The 24,314-nt window shown below is 38.5% G+C and overlaps 1 protein-coding gene across 2 annotated transcripts in view; it reads left to right on the top strand.

Annotated features, from left to right (window-relative positions):
- Positions 1–24,314, top strand: part of VAMP7 (vesicle associated membrane protein 7) — a 64,813-nt gene that overhangs the window by 27,879 nt on the left and 12,620 nt on the right. For both annotated transcript variants that reach the window (XM_069463360.1, XM_069463359.1), the window contains one exon: positions 9,328–9,395. In XM_069463360.1, coding sequence (XP_069319461.1) covers positions 9,328–9,395 — 68 coding nt within the window. The remainder of the gene's footprint in view (positions 1–9,327; positions 9,396–24,314) is intronic.

The following is a 24,314-nucleotide window of genomic DNA, read 5'->3' as shown; positions in this document are numbered from 1 at the left end:
GTCGTGCGCATTGCACCCATCATGAGGTATATATCCCTCCCTTCCCCACGCCCCCTTCCCGAGTCAGCACCTTCAAGTGTTACCACTCCCCAAAAGGTGCGCAATGCACTCATTGTGTAGGCATACCCCCATCCCCTCCCCCACCCCCCACCTCAGTCTGATATCCAATTGGTGTCGTTCCCAGATTTGTATTTAGGTGATGATCAGGGAAACCAATTTTCTGGTGAGTACATGTGATGCTTGTTTTTCCATTCTTGGGATACGTGTTGCCTCTTGACGTTGAGTCTCCCAGGAGTTCCGTGTGCTTTTTGTATCTGGATATGTAGGTTTCTGGCCAGGCCAGGCATATTTTCCTCCAGTATTCCAAGAAATAGAATTTCTAGCCATTGTGTATTTTCTTCTTCTCTCCCCGGGATGCCTATAATTCTTATATTTGGTTTCTTTACATAATCCTACATTTCTTGCTTCTGTGTTCTTTTTCTTCATCTGATTTGTTTAGCACATAGACATTATCTTTAAGCTCTGAGATTCTCTCCTCTGCATGATCCATTCTATTTTTAAGGCTTTCCACTGTGTTTTGAAATTCCTTGAATGCCTCCTTCATTTCCAAGATTTCTGTTTGATTTTTTCATGATATTTCAATTTCTTTAGAGAATTTTTCTTTCATTTCCTGTATTCTTCTCGTGGTTTCTTTGTGTTGGGTTTCTATGTTCTCTTCAATTCCACTGCGTTTCCTTACAATCCATATCCAGAATTCTTCCTCCGTCAATTTAATCATTTCATTTAAATTAGTATCCCATTTTGAGGGTCTTATGATTTCTTTTGGGAGTGACTTTTCTATCTGCTCTTTCATATTCCCTGTGTTCTTTCTCTGGTTCTTTCTCATCAGAGTAATTGATTGAGGACTGGGAGTGCTAGGACTTGTTTGTGCCCTTAACTTCAAGCCCCCTTAGCAGTAGTGGGAGGAGGCACACTGGTCTTATATTGCCTTAGAGGTATTTTGGCAAGTTGGGTTACCTCTGACCTGTTATCTTTACCTCTTGTCAGTGGATATTAGTGAGTTTGGTCCCCAAGCTTAAACTCTCATGTGGTGAATCGCACCTGTGTATATAGCTCTACTGCCGTCTAATAGCTTGAGATGGAGGGCACTGTGTTGAGCTATGGGGTTACCCTCTCTGTCGTTGTAGACTGTTTGGAGGAGCCAGAGGTAATCTGATCCCTCTGTGTTGGTTTCTTGTCCCCAGGTGAGGAATACTAATGCCTTGATCTTTAGGAAGGATCCTGTCACACCCAAGGGTTACTTGGATTGGACCCTGTTCCCCCTTAAAGTGGTGGTAGGAGCAAGGCAGATCATGGCCTCTGCCTACCAGCCTGGATGTGTATGTTTCTGTGGTTGCTTGATCTGCCGCTAGGGGAAGCCACTGATACGTTATTCAGGGTTCTTCCACTGCGCTTGGGAGGCTGCTCCTGATGGGAGGGGTTACTTGGTGCACCTGCTGTGGCCTCTGGCCAGGATTTTCCTTCACTGACTGTGAGCCCCACTGTTGGCAGCCACCCGGACACGGAGATCAGGTCCCAGAGTTATGATCCTACTGGATGACCTGAGCCGGTCTGACAGGCCGAATCACTGGGCTGTCAACTATTGATCTGCACCAAGGCCCCACAGATTCATGCCAGTCGCACAGGGAAAGTGGCTTTTCTTGCTTCTCCCTATCTCCAGGGTTGGAGCCCACCACTTTTGGCGTGAAAGTCATTGCACTAGGGAAGGTGTGATGTCCAGACTGCCCATCGCCCCAGTGCCTGGGAATCCCAGAGGTGGTAGCCTACCATGACTGGGGAAGCACTCAAAATTCGCCCATCAAAACTGGCCCTTCTAGCTGACTATAGGTCATGGAAGGGTGGAGCCTGCCACGAGAATCCCCAGGCTGGGGGAAGGGAGCTGCCCGAAACCATAGCACACCACAGCATCTGGGTTGTGGACCAAAAAAATGGTGGCCGCCTACCTGCAGAGCACTAGCGCTGGGGGCAACTATTCAGGAGTTGGCAGATGCCAAATTGGGGAGCTGAGTCAACAAGATGCCTGTTGTCTCTTGTGTGTTGCCCTCCCGCAATCTTGCGCCTGTCCAGCAGGAGGTCTTGCTCTTTCTGACGCACTCTGAGCCGCCCTAATCCTCTGCAGTTGTTTCCAGGGTAGAGCCCCTTTCCCCCTTTTCAGTGTTCACCTCCATTGTTCTGGTCCTGCTGACCACCAGAGGCGAGTTGCCTATCTCCTAACTCCCTCGAGTGGTAGCTCCGACCAGTCCCTCCCTGGCCCAGTGCAGTCCTAGCACAGAGCTCTGGGTTCAAGATGCTTCCCACTATTGTCTCCTCTCCACTGAGCCCAACGTCTCCGGCCGCGATTTTGCGCTGACTTCAGGCAGGTCCCTGTCTGAGTGGGTGTGGAGGTCAGTGGGGAAGCAGGACATTCTCCTGTGGGTCTGATCCCACTGCACTCGCTGGCCGGTCTGGCGCAGCCATCCCACGCTCTATTGTCTATTGTTTATCTCGCACTTTCTAGACTTCATGATCCTATCTCCCATTCACCTTCTTTTTTTTCCCAGTGTCGTGTGTCCCACGCTGTTTCTCTGCAGTTTCACAACGCTGTTCTTGTGGGGGAGTGATCCACTTGTGCGTAGCAGACCGAGTTCTTCACCTCTTTCTCTGGGAGCAGAGAGCCAGGAGGTCACCTTTACTCTGCCATTTTCCCTGTCTTTTCATAATTTCTATTTTTTTAAATTTGTTGAGATCTGTTTTGTGGCCTAGAATGTGATCAGTTTTAGGGAAAGTTCCATGAGCTGAAGAGAAAAATGAATATTCAGTGTTTTTTGGGTAGAATGTTCTGTAAATGTCTGTTAGGCCTGTTTGTTCTTCAGTTCTATTTAAGTCCATTGTTTATTTTCTGTTCAGAGGTTCTGTCAGTGGGGTGTTGAAGTCTCTGACATTATGGAGTTGCTGTTTATTATTTTGTTTAGATCAAGCAAGATGTGCTTTATGTATCTGGGCACTCCTGTGTTGGGTTCATAAATGTTTAGGATTGTTAAGTCTTCTTGTTGAATTGTTCCCTTCACCATCATATAGTGACCGTCTTTGTCTTTCTTTACTTTTGTTGATTTAACGTCTATGTTATCTGATATGAGAATGGCTACATCAGATTTCTTTTGGTTTCCATTTGCATGAAATATTGTTTTCCATCCCTTCACCTTGAGTCTGAATGAGTCCTTGTGGGTTAGATGCATATCCTGGGGACAGCAGACACTTACTTGGCTTGAATTTTTTTTTAATCTATTTAACCAGCCTATGTCTCTTCAGTGGGGAATTCAAGCCATTCACATTTATTGAGAGAATTTTATGTGGCGTGGATTTCTCTTCATCCTGATGGGTAGGTAGACCCTTACTGCTTTGTTTTGTCTCTTGAACCATTGTATCTGGGCTCTGGACTTTAGCTTTTGGGTGATTTTACACTGTGCTAATCAGCGTATAATGCAGGTCTGAGTATTTCCTGCAGGGCAGGTCTGGTCTTTGCAAATTCCCTCAGTGATTGCTTGTCTGGTAAAGTCTTATTTCTTTCTCCCTCATATAAGAAGCTTAGTTTTGCATGATATCAAATTCTAGGCTGGCCATTATTCTGTATTAGAAGACTGAGGATGGGTCCCCAGTCCCTTCTGGCCTGTAAGGTTTCAGTTGAGAAGTCTGCAGTTAGTCTGATAGGTTTCCCTTTGTAGGTTACCTGCTGCTTTTGCCTTACTGCTCATAGGATTGCCTCTTTCGTGTTTACTTTGACCAGCCTTATGACTATGTGACATGGTGATTGCCTTTTCACAATGAATCTCCCAGGAGTCCTATGTGCTTCTTGTACCTGGGTATCTAGATTTCTAGCTAGGCCAGGGAAGTTTTCCTCAATTATTCCCTCAAATAGGTTTTCCAACCCTTGTGTGTTTTCTTCTTTGCCCTCAGGGATGCCTATGATTCTCTGTTTGGCCTCTTTACATAATCCAACATTTCTTACGTGCTTTGTTCATGCTCCTTGTTTCTGTGTTCTTCTCTTCGACTGATTTGTTTAGCTCATACGTCTTATGTTCAAGCTCTGAGATTCTTTTTTCTGCGTGATCTAGCCTATTCTTAAGGCTTGCCACTGTGTTTTGTAATTCCTTGAATGCATTTTTCATTTCCAGAATTTCTGTTTGGTTTTTATTTAATACTTTGATTTCTTTAGAGAGGTTTTTGTTCATTTCCTGCATTGTTTTTGTGGTTTCTTTGTGTTGGATTTCTATTTTCTCTTGTATATCAATGAGCTTTCTTGCAATCTGTATTCAGAATGCTTCATCTGTCATTTTAACCATTTTTGTTTAGGTTGATATCCATTGGTGAGGAGCTATTGATTTCTTTTGGGAGTGTCTTTTTGCTATGATTTTTCATATTTCCAGAGTTCTTTCACTTATTCCTTCTCATCTGGCCTCTTGGTTGAGAGCTGGGGGTGCTAGGTCTGGTTTATGGTCCTGCCTCCAAGTCCCCAAAGATTGATCCCTGACCATGTCAGGGAGAGGAACGCTGATCCTGAGTTGCCTTTGGAGTGTTTTTGTAGATTTGATGAACCTCTTAGGGTACCTCTGACCTGTTTTCTTCACCTCTTCCCAATGGAATGTGGTGAGTTTGGTCCCTCAGCTTAATCTCTGAGCTGGCGAATTGTTCTTGTGTGTATGAATCTGCCACTCCCTAATAGCTTGAGATGGAAGGCATTATGTTTAGCTATAGGCTTGTTCCCACTGTCATTGATTGCAGTTTGCGTGGAAGAGCCAGTTGCTGAGGAAACCTTTTCTTCTCATGGTAGGCCTTGTCCCCCAGGTGGGGTACACAAATGCCCAGTGCTTTAGGAGGGGCCTTGTAGCCCCCAGGAGTTGCTTGGACCCTACTCCCCCTGAGATAGGAGGAGGAGCAAGATAGAGCTTGGCTGGGATGTGAGAGCCCGAGTGAAGGGCTTTGCTGAGCCTCTACAGAGCTCACAGGTTGCTTATCCAGCTGCTAGGGGGAGTCGCTGATACGGAATTTAGGACTATCTCTGGTTAGCTGCTTCTGATGGGAGGGGCCTAATCATGTGATTGCTGAGGCCCCTAGCCTGGCTTTTCGCATCCCTGTCTACTAACCTGGTTTCTCTGTGGAGTGGGATGTGCTCTCTCTCCACTTGTTCCCTGGAACTCCACAGCCCTTTCCCCTCTGATTGGTCTACATGAGTTACCTCCCCACCCAGTACCGGCTTTCGGGCTACCCCACAGTTCTGTGTCTGACCTGCTGGCATTCGTCTCTGCGTGATGCTGGCAGGTAGGGGGATCTCCATTTGTGTACCCCTTTTCCATCACTAGACCCCAATGAGAGGAGGGTAGGCCTTTCTATCCACAGAGGTCTCTACCAGGGGCACACTCCCACTGGAGAAGTAGTGGTGGCTCACGAGTCTCTTGGATCAAGCTGCACTCCTATTGAAGTGAGTGGTGGGAGGGGCCTCTGCTCAGGTTCTCATGGGAACCAGGCCTATGCTCATTCAGTCCCCGTTCCGCAGCCTTCTCCAGTATGGTAATTATCTAGTGGGGGGGAATGGGGTACACTCACAGCCTCCTGCTCCTCTGCCCTCCTCCTGTTGGGTATGACCATGAGGGCTCTCTCTTGCCACCCAAGCCTGGAACCATGACCTCTCCTCTACATCTCCCCACCCTGCTCTTGCAACCAGGAGGTACCAGGTTCAGCTGGCCTGTCTGAGCCGTCAGTAGGTGAAGGCACTGAATGCCTGTGGGCAGGAAGATCACAAAGTGTAGCTGTTCCACCAGCTCTAGCTCAGGCCAGAAGGGCCCCTGAAACTGAAAAGCAGGGCTCTCAGCACTGAGCACTCTAGTGGCCACTATAGTGAGGGAGGGGCTGTGGTGTCCCTGCACCCTGTCATATCAGGTGGGCACCAGTTCCCACCCATCTGTCTCAGCTTCTGCTGTGGCAGCTACACTCCCTGAAGTGGGTTCAGCTGGGAATGCCCCCCCTCCCTCGCCCCGTTGCTGGGAAATAAGTCTCACAGCACAGAGCGCTTTCGTGGTTGCTATGGGGAGGGTGGGGCCACAGCTTCAAGCTGGCTTGACCCAGAATTATTTTCTGGGATTCCAGGAACAATGGAGGAGACGTCCAGATGCAGGGATGCTGGCTCTCTGGTCCCTTGTGGCACTCTCCCGTGGGATGAGAGCCCTGTGTGCCAGTGATGGCTTGAGGCACCCAGTGGGAGAGGGGAGCTCCCTTACCCTTTCATTGGTTCCAGGCTTCCCTGGATTTGGTTCATGCCTCCTATTTCTTTTCTGTCCACCTCTCTCTCAGCTTCACAGCACCTCTTGGTAGGGTCCCCAGACTCAACTGGTGTCTGTCCCTGTGGTTCACTTCTGAGAAGTAATTGTTCTTTACTCTTCTCAGCCTAACCATCTACTCTTCTGCCCAGATGGTCCAACAAGCTGTGTCTCCAGCTGGCCATCTTGGCTCCTCTGTGGATCTCATTTCTAAGAAACTATCACCTAAGCTGAGAACATGAAGCTTTACCCCTGTGTTCTCTTCCAAGAGTTTTATAGTTTTAGCTCTTACTTTTAGGTCTATGATCTATTTTGAGTTAATGTTTGTATGTGGGGTAAGGAAGGGGTCCAACTTAATTCTCTTAAATATGTATATCCAGTTGTCCCAGAACCATTTGTTGAAAAGACTTTTCTTTCTCCATTGAATGGTCCTAATACCCTTATCAAAAGTTAGTTATCCATAGATGTATGGCTTTATTTCTTGACTTTGAGTTCTGTTCCATTTATCTTTATGCCAGTACCATACTATCATGATCACTGTAGCTTTGTAGTAGGTTTTAAAATCAGGAAATATTAATCTTCCAACTTTGTTCTTGTTTAAGATTCACGTGTTGGTGCATTTATGGTGTCCCATGTTCCCCTGAGGCCCTGTCGTTTACCTTCATTCCTTTTTTTTCCTCCCTGTTCTTCAGAATGGACACTCTCAATTGACCTGTCTTCAAGTTTGCTGATTCTTTCTGCCTGCTGCAATCTACTGTTGACCTCCTCCAGTCAATTTTTCACTTCTGTTTTTGTGCTTCAGAGTTTCCATTTGGTTCTTTTTTTATAATTTCTATCCTTTTATTGATCTGTTTGGTGAGACATTGTCATCATAACTTCTTTTACTTCTTTAAGGTGGTTTCCTTTAGTTCACTGAACATATTTATTATGATTGCTTTGAAGTTTTTGCTAAGTCCTACAGCTGGACCTCCTCAAAGTCAGTTTCTATTCCCCATTCTTTTTACTGTGTTTGGGTCACACTTTCCTGTTTCTTTTCATATCTTATAATTTTTTGTTGAAAATAGGACATTTTAGATACTGTATTGTAGCAACTCTGGGTAGTGAGTCCCATGGCCCAGGATTTTATGTTTGTTTGTTTATGTATTTAGTGACTGGAATTTTTCACTGAAATCTATTTCTCCCATAGTATGTATCTTCTAATGTCACTCCTCCAGGGGAACAGCCTTGGGCATGCTCATAGTCACTCTGGAGTGACAATTCTCTTTAAGTGTCTCTTTTTTTGATTTTCCTGTTTAGCTTCTAGCTGGTCTGCCTCTGGTATCTCACCCCAGCTACTAGTCTGCACTAATTGCTGGCTATTTGCTCTATTGCTTTTGATAGTGCTCCAGACATAAATTGCTCTGGTCACATCTGATTAGATTTGGGCTCCATTGTAAGGGCAGTCTTGGAGACTTGCTCTGACCCAGGACACCCCTTCTTAGCTATCTCTTGCCTTGGTTATCTCTGTTAAACTTCTAGGTGGCCTACAGTTTAGCTTGTTCTTATGAAGTTACCAGACTTATTTGCTTACCTTCAAAATCTCCATGGTTTTTGGCAGCACCCTTAGGCTTCAATTTCCCCATACTCTGTTCCAAATAAAGTTTTTCCCCTAGGGAAAGCTCTCTGTTCTTAAAGCCTACCTCTCCCCCTGAGAACAATCTCAGAGACACTGCTGTGGAGCTATGAGCAAGGACAGTGAACTACTTCTCTTGGAGTGACACCCTTGCTTTGCCAGTGGAGTGAGGAGTAACCTTGTACTTCTTGGCTTGCTTCTCCCAGCATGGAAACTCCATGAGTAAGTCAGGGAAGGGGCAGTCAGGGCCCAGTATTCTTGGTCTATCACCTGAGGTAGAGCTTCTGCCCTATGAGTAGGGGCTAAGAGGAAGAAAAGAGTCCTAGACCTATCAGCTATAGCTTCCTAGAACAGAGCTTCTGCAACACAGAGCTAGGGGCAGAGTGGGATGCTACTGACCTGCTCTTCCTGGGGAGAGAGTGTAGACCCCTACTGGGACCTGCGGGGGAAAGGAAGCCCCCAGACTGTACTTGTCAAGGGTAGAGCTCTCATCTGAGTGAGCTGAGGGAGGGAACAGGTCATGACTCAATTGCCATAGACTCTCACAGTTCTTACAGAGAATTAGCTGATTTTATTTTATAAATGTTTCTCTATTTGCTATATGCCCTTAGGATAGGACATACACAGTTGCCAGAGACTTTTTTTTTTTTAATTGCACAGTGATTGGTCAGCTCCAGGAACTGCCATTTTCTTTTTTTTTTTTTATTTCAGCTTATTATGGGGGTACAAAAGTTCAGGTTATATATATTGCCCATGCCCCCCCATCCCCCCGAGTCTGAGCTTCAAGCGTGTCCATTCCCTAGACAGTGCAGGGCAGCAGAGACTTTTTAAAAATCGTTGTTGTTGTTTGTTTTTATAATTTTCAGCAGTCGTGGTGGTAGAGAGAGTCTGAGGAGCTCTCCAAGCTGCAATTCTGGAAGTGTCTTTTACTCATTTTAGGGGTCCTGTGTTTTTTTCTCTCAGATCATACCCTTAATTCAGAGGTTTTCAAACTGTGGCCTTTGGATTAAGTCTGGTCTGCTGCCTGTTTTTCTAGTTAAAGTTTCATTAGAACACAGCTGTACCCATTCATTACATGTCATTTATGTCAAACAGAGTTAAGTAATTACACCAGAGACCATGTGGCCCATAAAGCCTAAAATATTTAGTGTCTGACCCTTTACAGAAAAAAACTGCCAATCCCTACTTTAATTGATAAGCTTTACTAAAAACTCTTATTACCTAAAGGTATAAGCACTTCTGTAGTACATATGAACCATCAAGAATACCAGCTATAATTAAAATCAGATTTAGATTTAAGCAAAGACAAAAATAGCAGATATGTAATATAAAATCTGGTCTTTTCTGTTTTTCCAATATTTTCAGATCTGGTAGCTCAGCGGGGAGAAAGATTGGAATTATTGATAGACAAAACAGAAAATCTCGTGGATTCAGTAAGTATGGAATATGATACTATTTTTCAGGATGTAAAGTAGAGAAACTATGGATGATGGCTGACATAATAGGGAAATGCCTTAAATTCAATACTTTGGTGTTTTGTTTTTTTTCCTTTCTCATCTCTATTATGTGATTCAATGAAGCATAGAAAAAGCCATGGTCCATTAATAGCCATTAAGGTAGCTTTGATTTGAAAAACATAATCAGTATACAGAAACAATTTTCTAAAGTTTTGGATTGATGCCTATCACCTGTGTGTACCAGTCTGCCCTCCATACAAATTTATAAAACATGAAACCAATTTGCAAGCTGGTTGTGACCCAGTATGAATCCTGAAAACTGGACAATTCATTTTTTTCACTTACAATGATAGCTTGATCTTTGCTTGTATCAAGCAAGAGGCATGGATTGGGAAGGGCCAATAAGCCTTAAAGGAGGCAGTGTGTCCCTGTGAGCTATTTATGCTACAGTTCTATATGTGCCTTCACATTTTCCATGTGGTTAGTCGATGAAGATTTTGAGGAAAGATGATAGATATATGGTGAACAGAAGGAGAGCAGAGATCAGTTAGAATTGGGGTCTACATAATTATAAATTTAAATGCAGAATAGAAGTTTACACCTTGAAATACATCAGTGATTGGTCATGTTCATTGTGACTGGCAGCTGTATTGTAGTATTTAAGAGTACGAGCTCTAGAATCAAGCTGCCTGGATTTGAATTCCACCTTTGCCACTTCCTAGTTGTGTGACCTTTAGGCAAGTTATTTAACCTCTTTGTGCCTCAGTTGTCATCTTCTGTAAAATGGATATGTACCTACTTTATAGCATTTTGAGAAATAAATAAGGTAATGCATATAAAGTGCCTAACACAGTAACACAGTCTAGCATAGTATCTAGTACATAGTATAAGAACTATTTAATACATTAACTGCCCTGTGAGTTGTATTTAAAGCATGCTAGTTTTGAGCTCAGGGGCTCATGGAGAATAGTAACTCACATCTCTTCACCTTGGGAGCCACATGAACTATTTTTCAAGTTGGATATAACTCATGCACTGAAAACAATAAAAAAATAAAATTTTTCATTAAATTAGAAAGGATCATTTTGTTTTCAAAGTTTTTATTCTATTTTCATAATAAAACACTGTGCCCTAAGGAAAACAATTTTTTCTAGTGTGGCAGTCAATGTGTTAAATGTTTCTTCGTATTGTGAATTTTACAGGAACATCTATTAACAGCAGGTCTTAAGAGGATGTACAGACTACTACTGGATTTTGTAGCAGTTTATAACAGTTGTTTTCATCAAAGCATGTGGTAATTGAAGGAAGGATAGAACCGTGCAGAAAGTCAGAAAACCTGGGTTCTAGATCTCACTTTATGACCCATTGCTGGGGGTGGGGTGACAAAGAGATCAAAGAAGTATCTGATCTCAAATCTGCAGACCAATTTATTTGGTACTTCCAGTCTATCTCTCAGCTATCTGGGAGTATCCTACTTACCTGGAATAGTCTGTGTTTGACCAGTACTAGTATAATCTGTACTTTCCAAATGAAACTCTTCTTAATTTTGTTGACTACATGACCCAGAATAACATAGGGTACTAATAAACTAACAGGTGTCTCTCTTTATGGTAAAATAACATACATGCAATAAAATTTCTGGAGTGCCTCATGCTCCTTCCAGTTAATAATCCCCAGTAGAGGTAACCGTGTTTCTGACTTATATCACCATATATAGTGTTTTTCTTGTTCTTAAAATTTATAGAGATGGAATCATATGTCATGTACTCTTTTGTATCTGGCTGCTTTCATTCACCATTATGTCTGTGAGATTCATCCATGTTGTTGATTATCATAATAGTTTATTCTTTTTATTGTTTTGTACTATTCCATTGTATGAATATAGCTACCCCAATTTGTTTATCCATTCTCCTCTGTGGAGCTTTATTTCTGGATGCTTTATTTTGTTCCATTGATCTGTTTGTCTACCTTTATGCCAGTACCACATTATGTTGTTTACTGTCGCTTTATAGAATTCTTGAAATTAGGCAATGTAAGTCCTCCAACTATGCTCTTCTTCAAGATTGTCTTCACTCTTTTAGGTTCTTTGCACTTCCATTTATGTGTTACAATAAGCTTGTTGTTTTCCATCTCTCAAAAAAACACACACAACAACTTGTATCTTTGTGACTTCATCTAATATATAGGTCAATTTAGGGAGAATTGGTATCTTGACAGTACCGAGTCTTTGTATCAATGAATATGGCATATCTTTACTTTTGAATAGTGTTTTTAAATTTTTTCTCTGCAGTGTTTCAGTTTTGATGTACGGGTCCTATATATATTTTGTTAAATTTACCATTGAGAATTTTATGCTTTTGTATTCTGTTGTAAATTTTTAAATTTCATTTTCCCATTCTTTATTGCTAGTATATAGAAATAAAATTGGTTATTGTATATTGGCCGCCTTTGTATCCTGCAACATAGCAAAATTCACTTAGTAGTTCTAGTAGCTTTTTTGGTAGATTCCTGCCTTTTATTTCTTTCCCTTGCCTTTTTGCAGTGTCTAGAACCTTCTACACAATATTGAATACAAGTGAAAACAATAGACATCCTTTCCTATTGACCATCTTATGGGGCAAAATTCAATGTTTTTATAGTTAAGTATGTAGCTCACTGGAGATTTTTGTAGGTACCCTTTATCAGATGGAAGAGTTCCCCTCAATTCCTCATTTGAGAATGTTATTCATGATTTTATCAAATGCTTTTTCTCCATATATAGAGATTATTGTTTGCTTTTTTCCTTTATTCAGTTAATATGGTAAATTACATTGATTTTTGATATTAAATCAACTTTGCATTCCTATAAGGTCATGGTGTATTATCCTTTTTATGTAACACTTTGTTGGATTTGCTATTGATGGGGAATTTTGCATCTCTGTTCAAAAGGGATATTGGTCTGTAATTTATATTTCTTTTTAGGTTTTGGTATCAGGGATATGTTGGCCTCATCAAACAAATTGGGGAGTGTTACCTCTCTATCCTCTGAGTTTAGGTACTGTCATTACTCTCTATTCCTTAGATGTTTGGAAGAATTTACCAATGATGCAGACAGGGCCTGGAGTTTTCTTTGTGGGAATATTTAAAGTCTACAATCTTGTTTTTTGTTTCCTATTCGTTCCATCTATTCTTTGTTCCCTTCTCCCTCTTTTTCTGCCTTCCATTGGATTGAGTACTTTTTCTTATTCCATTGTACCTCCTTTGTCAGTTTATTAGCTATAGCTCTTTGTTTTGTTACTTCTGATTGCTTTAGAGTTTACAGGATAAGTTTTGAACTTATCACAGTCTACCTTCATGTGGTATTGTTCCACTTCGTGAATAGTGCAAGAACCTTACAATAGTATATTTCCATTTTTCCTTCCTGCCCTTTATGCTATTGTTGCCATACTTTTATTTATACATATAAACCTCACAATACATTGTTATTATTTTTCTTTAAACAGTTGATTATCTTTGAAAGAAATTTAAATAAGGAAAGTCTCTTCTATTTACCCATGTAGTTACTATTTTGGTGCTCTTAATTCTTTTGTGTCGATCCAAGTTCCCATCTTGTGTCATTTACTTTGTGCCTGTAGGATTTCCTTTAACATTTCTTGTAGTGCTGCAGGTCTGCTGGAAGTGAATTCTGTCAGCTTTTGTATGTTTGAAAAGTTTTTATTTCACTTCTTTTTTTCTAAAAAGATTTTCACTGGAGTCCACTTGTTCAAGGCTTCTTGGGCATGGCTCCGGGTCGTGGTCCTCAAATTTGGCTCAGAATAAATGTCTTTAAAATTTAAAAATAAAAGAAAGATTTTCACTGAGTATAGAATTCTAGGTCAACAATTTTTTCCTTTAATACTTTAAAGATGGTTCATCTCTGTCTTTTACATTGTTTCTGACAAGAATTCTGCTGTCATTCTTACATACATAATGTGTCTTTTTTTCCCTCTGGTTGCTTTTAAAATTTTCTTTTTATTCTTGGTTTTAAGAAATTTGGTTACAATATGCCTTGGCGTAGTTATTTTTTTTTAACATGCTTAGTGGTGAGAAATGGTGTAGTTTTCTTTATATTTCTGCAGCTTTGGGTTTGTGGAACTGTGTATTTGTAGTTTTCATCAAATTATGAACATATTTAGCTCCTTCTAAGACTCCAGTTACATATATATTAAGCTACTTGAAGTTGTACCACAACTCACTGATGCTCTGGTTTTCAGTCTTTCTTCCCTCTGTGTTTCATTTAGGATAGTTTGTAATGTTGTGTCTTCAAGTTTACTTATCTATCCTTCTGCAGTTTAGAATCTGCTGTTAATCCTATCCTGTGTATTTTTCATCTTTACAACTTTGATTTGAAACTTTTTTTATATCATGTCATGTATGCCATGCCATACACACGTGCATGCTTTCCTCTACTTTTTTGAATATGTGAAGTATATTTGTAATTGAAGTGTTTATTCTACTTACATGTAATGTAAATTTTGATAGAGTTAGGTGTGAGTAAGCTACCTTGCTTTTTGGTTTTTATTTGCCCCAACTTTTTTGATTATTCAAGTATTTTTAAAATTGTTTCATTTTATCACTTCTATTGGTCTTTTTAATACCTTTATTGGGAAATAATTCACAGACCATACAAAATGCCCATTTAAAATGTGTAATTTAGGATGAGGGATCAAAAATTACCTGTCGTGTACAATGTACACCATTTGGGTGATGGGTACAGTAAAAGCCCTGACCTCACCACTACACAAATCATCCATGTAACAAAAAAACATTTGCATCCCCTAAATCTATTGAAATTTTGTTAAAGTTTAATTTGAAAAAATAGTAAGTGTTCGATTCGGTTGGGATTAGTATATTACTATTTTTTTAATTGTGGTAAAATATATACAGCATAAAATTTTGCCATTGTAACCATTTTTAAGTGTGCAATTCAGTGACATTAATTACATCTACAATGTTGTGCAGCCATCACTACTACCTATTTCCAGAATTTTTTTTTATCACTCCAAACAAAAACTCTGTAATCATTAAGCAATAACTCCCCATTCCCCTTACCCTCAGCCCCAAGTAAACTCTAATCTACTTTCTGTCTCTATGAATTTACCTATTGTAGATATCTCATATAAATAGAATCATATAATATTTGTCCTTTTGTGTCTTGCTTATTTCACCCAACATAAAGTTTTCAAGGTTAATCCATGTTGCAGTTTGTATCAGAACTTTATTCCTTCTTATGGCTGAATATTCCATTTTATGTATATACCACATTTTATTTATCCATTCATTTATTGGACACCTGGGTGGTTTCTACCTTTGGCTATTGTAAATAATGCTGTAATGAGCATTGGCATACAAATATCTGTTCAAGTCCCTGCTTTCAGTTCCTTTGGGTCCATACCTAGGAGTAGAATTTCTGGGTCATATAGTAATTCTGTGTTAGCTTTTTGAGGAACTGCTGAACTGTTCTATAGCAGCTGTACCATTTGGCTTTCCCACAAGCAATGTACAAGGGTACCAATTTGTCCATACCCTTGCCAACACTTATTTTCCATTTTTACATTATAGACATCCTATTGACTAGTATGTCAGTGTGATTTTGATTTATATTTCCCTGATGACTAATGTTCTAATAATACATATGTTAGATATGGTATGGTAAAGTCAATAGACCACAGGAGGAGATTGGACCTAGGCTTGGAAGAAAGAAGTTTATTATGCTCACAGTACCCAAAGTTTAGGTCACCACATGTCACACATGGTTGCAGGGGAAAACACCAGGACAGTCAGGAGGCAAAAGGGGCAAGAGAAAGGGAAAGCCAAAGCTAGATCCTTTATTGGGGTTTTTGCAGGAAAGGCAAGGTAGGGCAGGAAAAAAACATTTCAGATTGGCTAGTTTGAATAATTTCAGTGGGTTCTAAGCTGTAGGGGTGGTCTCTAGTTACCTGGTTCCTGGCCCTGGGATGATTAAGGCAGAAGAATATTGCCTCTGGGGTGTAGAGGCTGGAGAGAGGAGGTACAACTCTGGATTGGACAGTTTGCATATCAAAGGCATACTGACTGCTAGGCCCTTTGCTCTCTCTAAGAACTGACTGACCCTAAGAGGGGTAGTCTCTCAGGATCTAAATTTTTTTTAATGTCAAAACATCATAATGCACATAAAAATTTTAAAATGTATACGATAAAACTAATGCTGTTGAACATCTTTCCATGTGCTTATTGTTTATTTATATATCTTCTTTGGAGAAATTATTCAAATCCTCTGCCCATTTTGTTAATAAAGTGGGTTATTTGTTACTAAGTTGTAGGACTGTTTTAATATATTGTGGATAATAACTCCTGATATGTTTTGCAAATACTTTCTCCAGTTTTGTGGGTTGTCTTTTCACTCTCCTAATAGTATCCTTTGATGCACAAAAGTTTTTCAATTTAAGTTCAGTTTATCTATTTTTTCCTTAATTTCTGTGCTTTTGCTGTCATTTTGAAGAAATCATTGCCAAATCCACTTTCGTGAGGGTTTCCCTTATGTTTTCTTCTAAGAGTTTTATATGGTTTTAGATCTTAAGTTTAAGTCTTTGATCTATTTTGAGTTAATTTTTGTTTACAGTGTATGGTAAGAGTCCAACTTCATTCTTTTATTTTGCATGTGACTATACAATTTTCCCAACACCATTTGCTGAAGAGACTGTCCTTTCCCCCTTGAGTGATCTTGACACCCTTGTTGAAGATCATTTGACCATATATGTGAAGTTTTATTTCTGGGCTCACTTTTCTGTTCCATAATCTATATGTCTATCCTTATACCTGTACCACACAGTTTTGATTACTGTATCTTTGTAGTAAGTTTTGAAATCAGAAAGTGTGAGTTCTTCAAGTTTGTTATTTTTCAAGATTGTTTTGGCTATTTGAAGTCCCTATTCATATTCCATATGAATTTTAGGACGGGTTTTTCTTTTTCTGCAAAAAAAATGCTGTTGGGATTTTGATAGGGATTGCATTGAATCTGTAGATCACTTTGGGTAGTATTATCTTAACAATATATATCTACCAATCCATGGACATGTGATGTCTTTCCATGTATTTAAATCATCTATAATTTCTTTCAGCAGTGTTTTGTAGTTTTCAATTTATATCTTTCTACTCATATTTTATTATATAATGAGTATAATATTATTATAATAAAATTATTAATTTTATTCTAAAATACTTTGTTCTTCTTGAGTCAAATAAATAAAATCAGAAATGAAAGAGGAGACATTGCAGCTGATGCCACAGAAATAAAAAGGATCATAAGAGACTATTATGAGCAAATATATACAGGAAATTGGGTAACCTAGAAGAAATAAATTCCTAGAAACATACAACCTATCAAGAGTGATGATGAAGAAATAGAAAACCTGAACAGACCAGTAGCAAATAAGGAGAGGGAATCAGTAATCAAAAATCTCCCAACAAAGAAAAGCCCAGGATAAGATGGCTTCACTGGTGAATTTTACCAAACATTTAAAGAAGAATTAATACCAATCCTTCTTAAGCTCTTCCGAAAAATTAAAGAAGAGTTGAAATACTTTCAAACTCATTTTATGAGGCCAACATTACCGTTACACTAAATCCAGATAAAGACACTACAAGAAAACTACAGAACAGTATCCCTGATGAGCATAGATGTAAAAATCCTCAATAAAAAACTAGTAAACCAAATTCAGCAGTACATTAAAAGGATCATACACCATGACCAAGTGGTATTTATCCCTGGATGCAAAGATGAGTCAGTATACACAAATCAATTAATGTGATGTACCATATTAAGAGAGTGAAAGGTGAAAATCACATGATAATCTCAAAAGATGCAGAAAAAAGCATTTGACAAAATTTAACACCCTTTCATGATAAAAACTCTCAACAGACTAGGAATAGAAGGAATTTACGTAAAGGCCATATATGAAAAGCCCACTGCTAATATCCCACTCAACAATGAAAAACTGAAAGCCTTCCTCTAAGATCAGGAATAAGGCAAGGGTGCTCACTCTCACTACTTCTATTCAACATAGTATGGAAGCCCTAGCCAGAACAATTAGGCAAGAAAAAAAGAAATAAAAGGCATCCATATTGGAAAGGAAGAAGTAAAGTTATCTTTGTATGCAAATGACATGATCTTGTATGTAGAAAACCCTAAAGATTTCACATATGCACGGACATGCACACAAACACACACACACATACACACCCAAAAAACCTGTAAGAACTAATAAATGAATTCAGTAAAGTGACAGGATACATAGTCAACATATAAAAATCAATTGCATTTCTACACATTAGCAACAAACTATCTCAAAAGGAAATTAAGACAATTCCACTTACAATAGAACCATAAAGAATAAAATACTTAGGAATAAAGTTAAACAAGGAGGTGAAGAACTTGTACACTGAAAACTATAAAACATTTCTGAAAGAAATTAAAGAAAACAAATAAATGAAAAAACATCCATGTTCATGGATTGGGAAGCTTAATATTTTTTAAATGATCTATAAATTCATTGTAATACCTTTCAAAATCCCAATGGTATTTTTTAAAGAAATAGAAAAACAATCCTAAAATTCATATGGAACCACAAAAGACTCTGAATATTTATAGCAATATCTTGAGCAAGAAAAAAGGTAGAGACATCACACTTCCTGATTTCAAAATATATTACAAAACCTCAATAATTGAAATAGCATGGTACTGGCATAAAAACAGATATAGAGACCAATGAAACAGAATAAAGAGAATAGAAATAAACCCAGGCATATATGGCCAAATGTTAGTACACAATGGGGAAAGGATAGTCTCTTCAACAAGTGATATTGGGAAAACTGGGTAGCTACATGGAAAAGAATGAAATTGGACCCATATTTCGCTCCATATACCAAAAAAAAAAAAAAATCACCTCAAAATAGAGTTAAAGATGTAAACATAAGACCTGAAACTACTAAACAACTAAAAGAAAACATAGCAGAAAAACTTTATGCCATTGGGCTTGGCAGTGATTTCTTAGATATGACACCAAAAGCACAAGCAACAAAAGCAAAATTAGACAAGTGGGACTACATCAAACTAAATAGTTTCAGCATACCCAAGGAAATAATAAATAGAAAAAGCAACCTACCAAATGGGAGAAAATATTTGCGAAGAATATATCTAATAAGGGGTTAATATCCAAAATATATAAGGAACTACTACTTAATAGCAAAATAACCTCAACCTCATTTTAAAATGTGCGAAGGGCTTGAGTAGACATTTCTTCAAAGAAGACATACAAATGGTCAACAGGTATATGAAAAGTGATCAACATTATTAATCAGGAAAATGCAAGTCAAAACTACAAGGAGATATCACCTCACACCTATTTGGATGGCTGTTTCAAAAAAAAAAACGTGTTGGTGATGTCGTGAAATTGGAACCCTTGTATACTGTTGGTGCTAGTGTAAAATGATACAGCTGCTATAGAAAACATGGAGGCTCCTGAAAAAACGAAAAATAGAATTATCATATTATTTAGCAATCCCAATTCTGCATATATGTGTAAAAGAATTGCAGTCAGGATCTCAAAGAGATATCTGCGCTCTAGTATTCATTGTAGTGTTATTCACAATAAACAAGAGAGGGAAATAACCTAAATGTTTATCAGCGGATTTTGAATAAAGAAAATCTGGCATGTACATACAATGGAATATTATTTGGCCTTTAAAAAGAAGGAATTCCTGCCATGTGCAACAACTTGAAAACCTGCAGCACATTATGCAAATGAGATAAGCCAGTCATAGGACAAATATTGTGTGGTTCCATTTATGTGAGGTATATAAAATAGTCAAACTCATAGAAACAGAGAATATAATGGTGGTTGTCAGGGGCTAGGGGCAGAGGAAATGAGGATTTGCCTTTTAACAAATGTGAATTTTCAGTTTTGCAAGATGAATAACTTCTACAGATCTTTACAACGTTGTGCCTGTGGTACGTACTATACAATTAAAAATTTAAGAGGATGGATATCACATCAGATATGCTTACCACAATTTTTTTATGAAAGTATTAAGTATTTCATCCTTGATGCTATTGTAAGTGGGTATTTTTAAATTTCCTTTTTGTGTTGCTGTTTGGAAGTGTCTAGAAATATAACTAATTTTTTTGTGTTCGTTTTATATCCTGCAACTTTACTGAATTCATGTATTTACTAATTTTTTATGGATTCTTTAGGGTTTTCTACATAAAATAATGTTATCTTTAACACAGATATTAATAGTTTTACTTCTCTTTCCAATTTGTATTCCTTTTATTACTTTGTCTTGCCTAATTGTTCTGTCTAGATCATCCAGTAATATGTTGTATAGAAGTAGTGGGAGGAGGCATCCTTGCATTGTTCCTGATCTTAGAGAAAAAGTTTTAGTTTTTCACTGTCGAGTATGATGATAGCTGTGGGTTTTTCACATATGACCTTTTTCATGCTGAGGAAGTTTCCTTCTATTCCTAGTTTATCGAGTCTTTGTATTACGAAAGGGTGTTGAATTTTGTCATGTACTTTTTCTGCATGAATAGAGATGATCATGTGGTATTTTCCACTTCATTCTATTACACTGACTGGTGTTCATTTGTTGAAGCATCCTTGCGTTCCAGCAATAAATCCCACTGGGTCATGATGTATAATCTTTTTAATATTCTGCTGAATTTGTTGTTTTTTAGTTATGGTTTTTTATAATTTTAGTGGTTAAAGATTGTAACATGCATTCTTATTATAGTCTATCTTAAATTAGTGCTTTACTAAACCCCAAACAATACAAGAACTTTACAACATTATACAGGCATACCTCGGAGATATTGTGGGTTCAGTTCCAGACCATCACAATAAAAAGAATATTGTAATGAGACAAGTCACAAGAATTTTTTGGTTTTCCAATACATATAAAAGTTAGGTTTACAGTATACTGTAGTCTATTAAGTATATAATAGCATTATGTCTAAAAACAATGAACATACCTTAATTAAAAGATACTTTATTGCTAAAAAATGCTAACAGTCACAGGAGCCTTCAGTAAGTTACAATGTTTTTGCTGGTGGAGGTTGCTGCTTAAATATTGATGGCCGGTGACTAATCAGGGTGGTGGTTGCTGAAGGTTGGGGAGGCTGTGGTAACTGCTTAAGACAACAATGAAGTTTGCTGTATTGATTGACTCTGCCTTTCACAAAAGATTTGTCTGTAACATGCAATGCTGTTTGATAGCATTTTACCCACAGTAGATCTTCTTTCAAAGTTGGAGTCAGTCCTCTCAAACCCTGCTGCTGCTTTGCCAACTAAGTTTATGTAATATTCTAAATACTTTGTTGTTATTTCAACAATATTCACAGCATCTTCAATAGGAGTAGATTCCATCTCAAGAAGCCACTTTTCTTTGTTCATGCATAAGAAGCAACTCATCTGTTCAAGTTTTGTCATGAGATTGCAGCAATTCAGTCACAAATTCAGGCTCCACTTCTAATTTTAGCTCTCTTGCTATTTCCACCACATCTGCAGTTACTTCTTCCACAAAGTCTTGAACCTGTCAAAGTCATCCAGGAGGGTTACAACCCTGCAAACCCTCAACCTCTTCCAAACTCCTGTTAATGTTGATATTTTGACCTCTTCCCATGAATCATGAATGTTCTTAATGACATCTAGAATGGTGAATCCTTTCCAGGAGGTTTTCAATTTACTTTTCCTAGATCCATCAGGAATCACTATGACAGGTATGGCCTTACAAAATGTATTCCTTAAACAATAAGACTTGAAAGTTGAAATTACTCCTGATTCATGGGCTGAAGAATGGATGTTATGTTAGGTGGCATGAAAACAACATTAACATCCTTGTACTTCTCCATCCAAGCTCTTGGTTAACCATGTGCATTAGCAATGAGCAATAATATTTTGAAAGGAATCTCTTTTTTTTTTGAGTAGTAGGTCTCAAACATGGGCTTAAAATATTCAGTTAAGTATGCAGTAAACAGACATGCAGTCTTGCAGGTTTGTCGTTCCATTTGTAGAGCACAGGCAAAATAGATTTAGCATATTTCTTAAAGACCCTAGGATTTTTGGAATGGCAGATGAGCAAGAGAGTCAGCCTATCCTTTGAAGCTTTGAAGCCAAGCATTGACTACACCTCTCTAGCTGTGAAAGTCCTAGATGTCATCTTCTTCGGATAGAAGACTGTTTCATCTATTATCAAGTATGGAATGTCCAATTTCCTTAAGTACTAAGTTTGATAGTTGATATCACTGACATTTCACTTTGACACTTCTTGGTTTTTTTTTTTTATTGTGAAGATACATCCTCATTCTTTCAAACACATATTTTGGCTTGTGATTATCTTTCAAATTTTTTTAGAGCAATTTTTGTGAAACCATAGATAAATCAAAAATTCATGTTATTTTCAAATATGAGTTCCGTCGTGAACCAATGCAGTGCAGACAGCTCAAAATATCAACGAAGTGTTTGGGAAGGATATGGCTAATGGACACATAGAATGTCAGTGGTTTGAAAAGTTCCGTTCTGATGATATTAATCTTGAAAATGAGCTATGTGGGTGACCTGAGACCAAGGTGGATAATAATGAACTGAAAGCTGTAGTGGAAGCGAATCCATCTCAACCTACATGTGAATTAGCAGCAAAGTTTGACATTACTATTCCAACAATATTGGACCATTTGAAACAAATTGCCAAGATAAAGAAGCTGGATAGATGGGTACTGCGTGAATTAAACAAGTATCAGAAGAGGAGTCGCCTCGAAGCTTGCCTTTCTTTGCTGTCAATTTCTTCACCATATTGTTATGTGTGATGAAAAATGGATTCTTTTTGACAATTGCAAGCATTGGGCACAATGGTTGGATAAAGATGAAGTGCCAAAAACACAGTCCATAACCAAATATTTATCAAAAAAATCTAATGGTGTCTGTTTGGTGGTGCAATGCTGATATTATCCACTAGCTTCATGAAACCTGGTCATTTAGTTAAAGCAGATATCTGCTACAACTAATTGGATGAAATGATGAGGATGCTTGCGATTAAGCAGCTGAGATTGGTCAATAGAGACAGGAAAATCCTCTTTTAAGACCACGTCTCAAAAAACAGTGCTGCTCAAACTGCAGAACCTGGACTTGGACGCTTTCTGTCATCCACCATTTTCACCAGACTTTGCACCAACTGACTACCACTTCTTCCAGGCTTTGGACCACTTCTTGCAAGGGAAGATATTCAATTCTCAACAAGCTGTGGAAAATGCCTTTGGCGATTTCATCGCCACTCGCTCGCCAGGGTTTTTTTCCGGCTGGTTTAAGCAAGCTACCGTTAAGATGGCAAAACTGTGTCGATAGTTTAGGCACATTGATTAATTATACTGCTTCTTGTTTGAGATATAATAAACTAACCTTTTGATTCAAAATTGGACATTTCATATTTAATTACCTAATGTATTGAAAATCTGTTGCTTAGTGTAGCTACCCTCCTCAATTATGTTAGCTAGAACTTCTGGATAATTTGCTGCAGCTTCTACATCAGCACTTGCTGCTTCACCTTGCACTTTTATGTTATGGAGATGGCTTCTTTCCTTAAATCCGTGAACCAACCTCTGCTAGCTTCAAACTTTTCTTCTGGAGCTTCCTCACCTCTCTCAGCCTTCGTAAAATTGAAGAGTTAGGGCCTTGCTCTGGATTAGTCCTTGCTTTAAGGGAATGTTGTGGCTGGTTTGATCTTCTATCCAGACTGTTAAAACTTGCTTCATATCAGCAATAAGGGGCTGTTTCACTTTCTTATAATTCGTGTGTTCACTAGAGTAGCATTTTCAGTTTCCTTCAAGAACTTTTCCTTTGCATTCACAACTTGGCTGTTTGATGCAAGAGGCCTAGCTTTTGGCCTGTCTCAGCTTTCAAAATGCCTTTCTCACTTAGCTTAATTATTTCTATCTTTTGATTTAAAATGAGAACACTTAGAGGCCATTGTAAGATTATTAATTGGCCTAATTTCAATACTAGGAGAGGCCCAAGGAGAGGGGGAATGGCTGGTTGGTGGTGCAGTTGGAACACATATGACATTTATCGATTAACTTTGCCATCGTAATATGGGCGTGGTTCATGGCACCAAAAAACAATTACAATAGTAACATCAAAGATCGCTGATCACAGATCACCATAACAGATATAATTATGATAAGAAAGTTTGAAATATTACAATAATTACCAAAATGTTACACAGACACACGAAGTGAGCACATGCTATTGGAAAAATGGTGCTGATAGACTTGCTCGATGCATGGTTGCCACAAACCTTCAATTTGTAAAAAAGGCAGTATCTGTGAAGCACAGTAAAATGAGATATGCCTATAATTCTTTCTGTTGTTCTTAATTGCCTTCTGTAGTTCTGTTTCCATTGAAGCCTTTTCCCCTTCAAACTGAGGAAGTTCTTTTATTATTTTTTATAGTGTTGATCTATTGAACACCAGATTCTCTAAGCTTTTGTTTATCTGAAAATCTGTGTTGTCATTCTTTGTAGGATGCTTTCTCTGGATACAGTTTTTTTACACTGACAATTTTTTAAAAATTGTTTTTTAGTGCTTTAAAAATGCCACTTTATTTTTATTTGGCTTCCATGTGTTCTCTTGAGGAGATTGCTATCCCTCTTAATATTCCTGTCTTCAAGATAAGGATTCTTGACCCTCTTCTAGCTATTTTTAAGAGCTTCTTTTATATTTGGTTTTCAGCCTTTTATGTATGGTTATTAGCTTCCTGTGGCTGCTGTAACAAATTATCACACACTTGGTAGCTTAAAACAACGAAAATTTATTCTCTTCCATTTTTGGATTCCAGAAGTCCAAAATCA

The sequence above is a fragment of the Eulemur rufifrons genome, chromosome 30, assembly GCF_041146395.1.
Source record: "Eulemur rufifrons isolate Redbay chromosome 30, OSU_ERuf_1, whole genome shotgun sequence".
In the NCBI taxonomy this organism is placed as follows: Eukaryota; Metazoa; Chordata; class Mammalia; order Primates; family Lemuridae; genus Eulemur; species Eulemur rufifrons.
The sequence above is the reverse complement of the archived record's forward strand: the minus strand, read 5'-3'. Positions and strand labels throughout refer to the sequence as shown.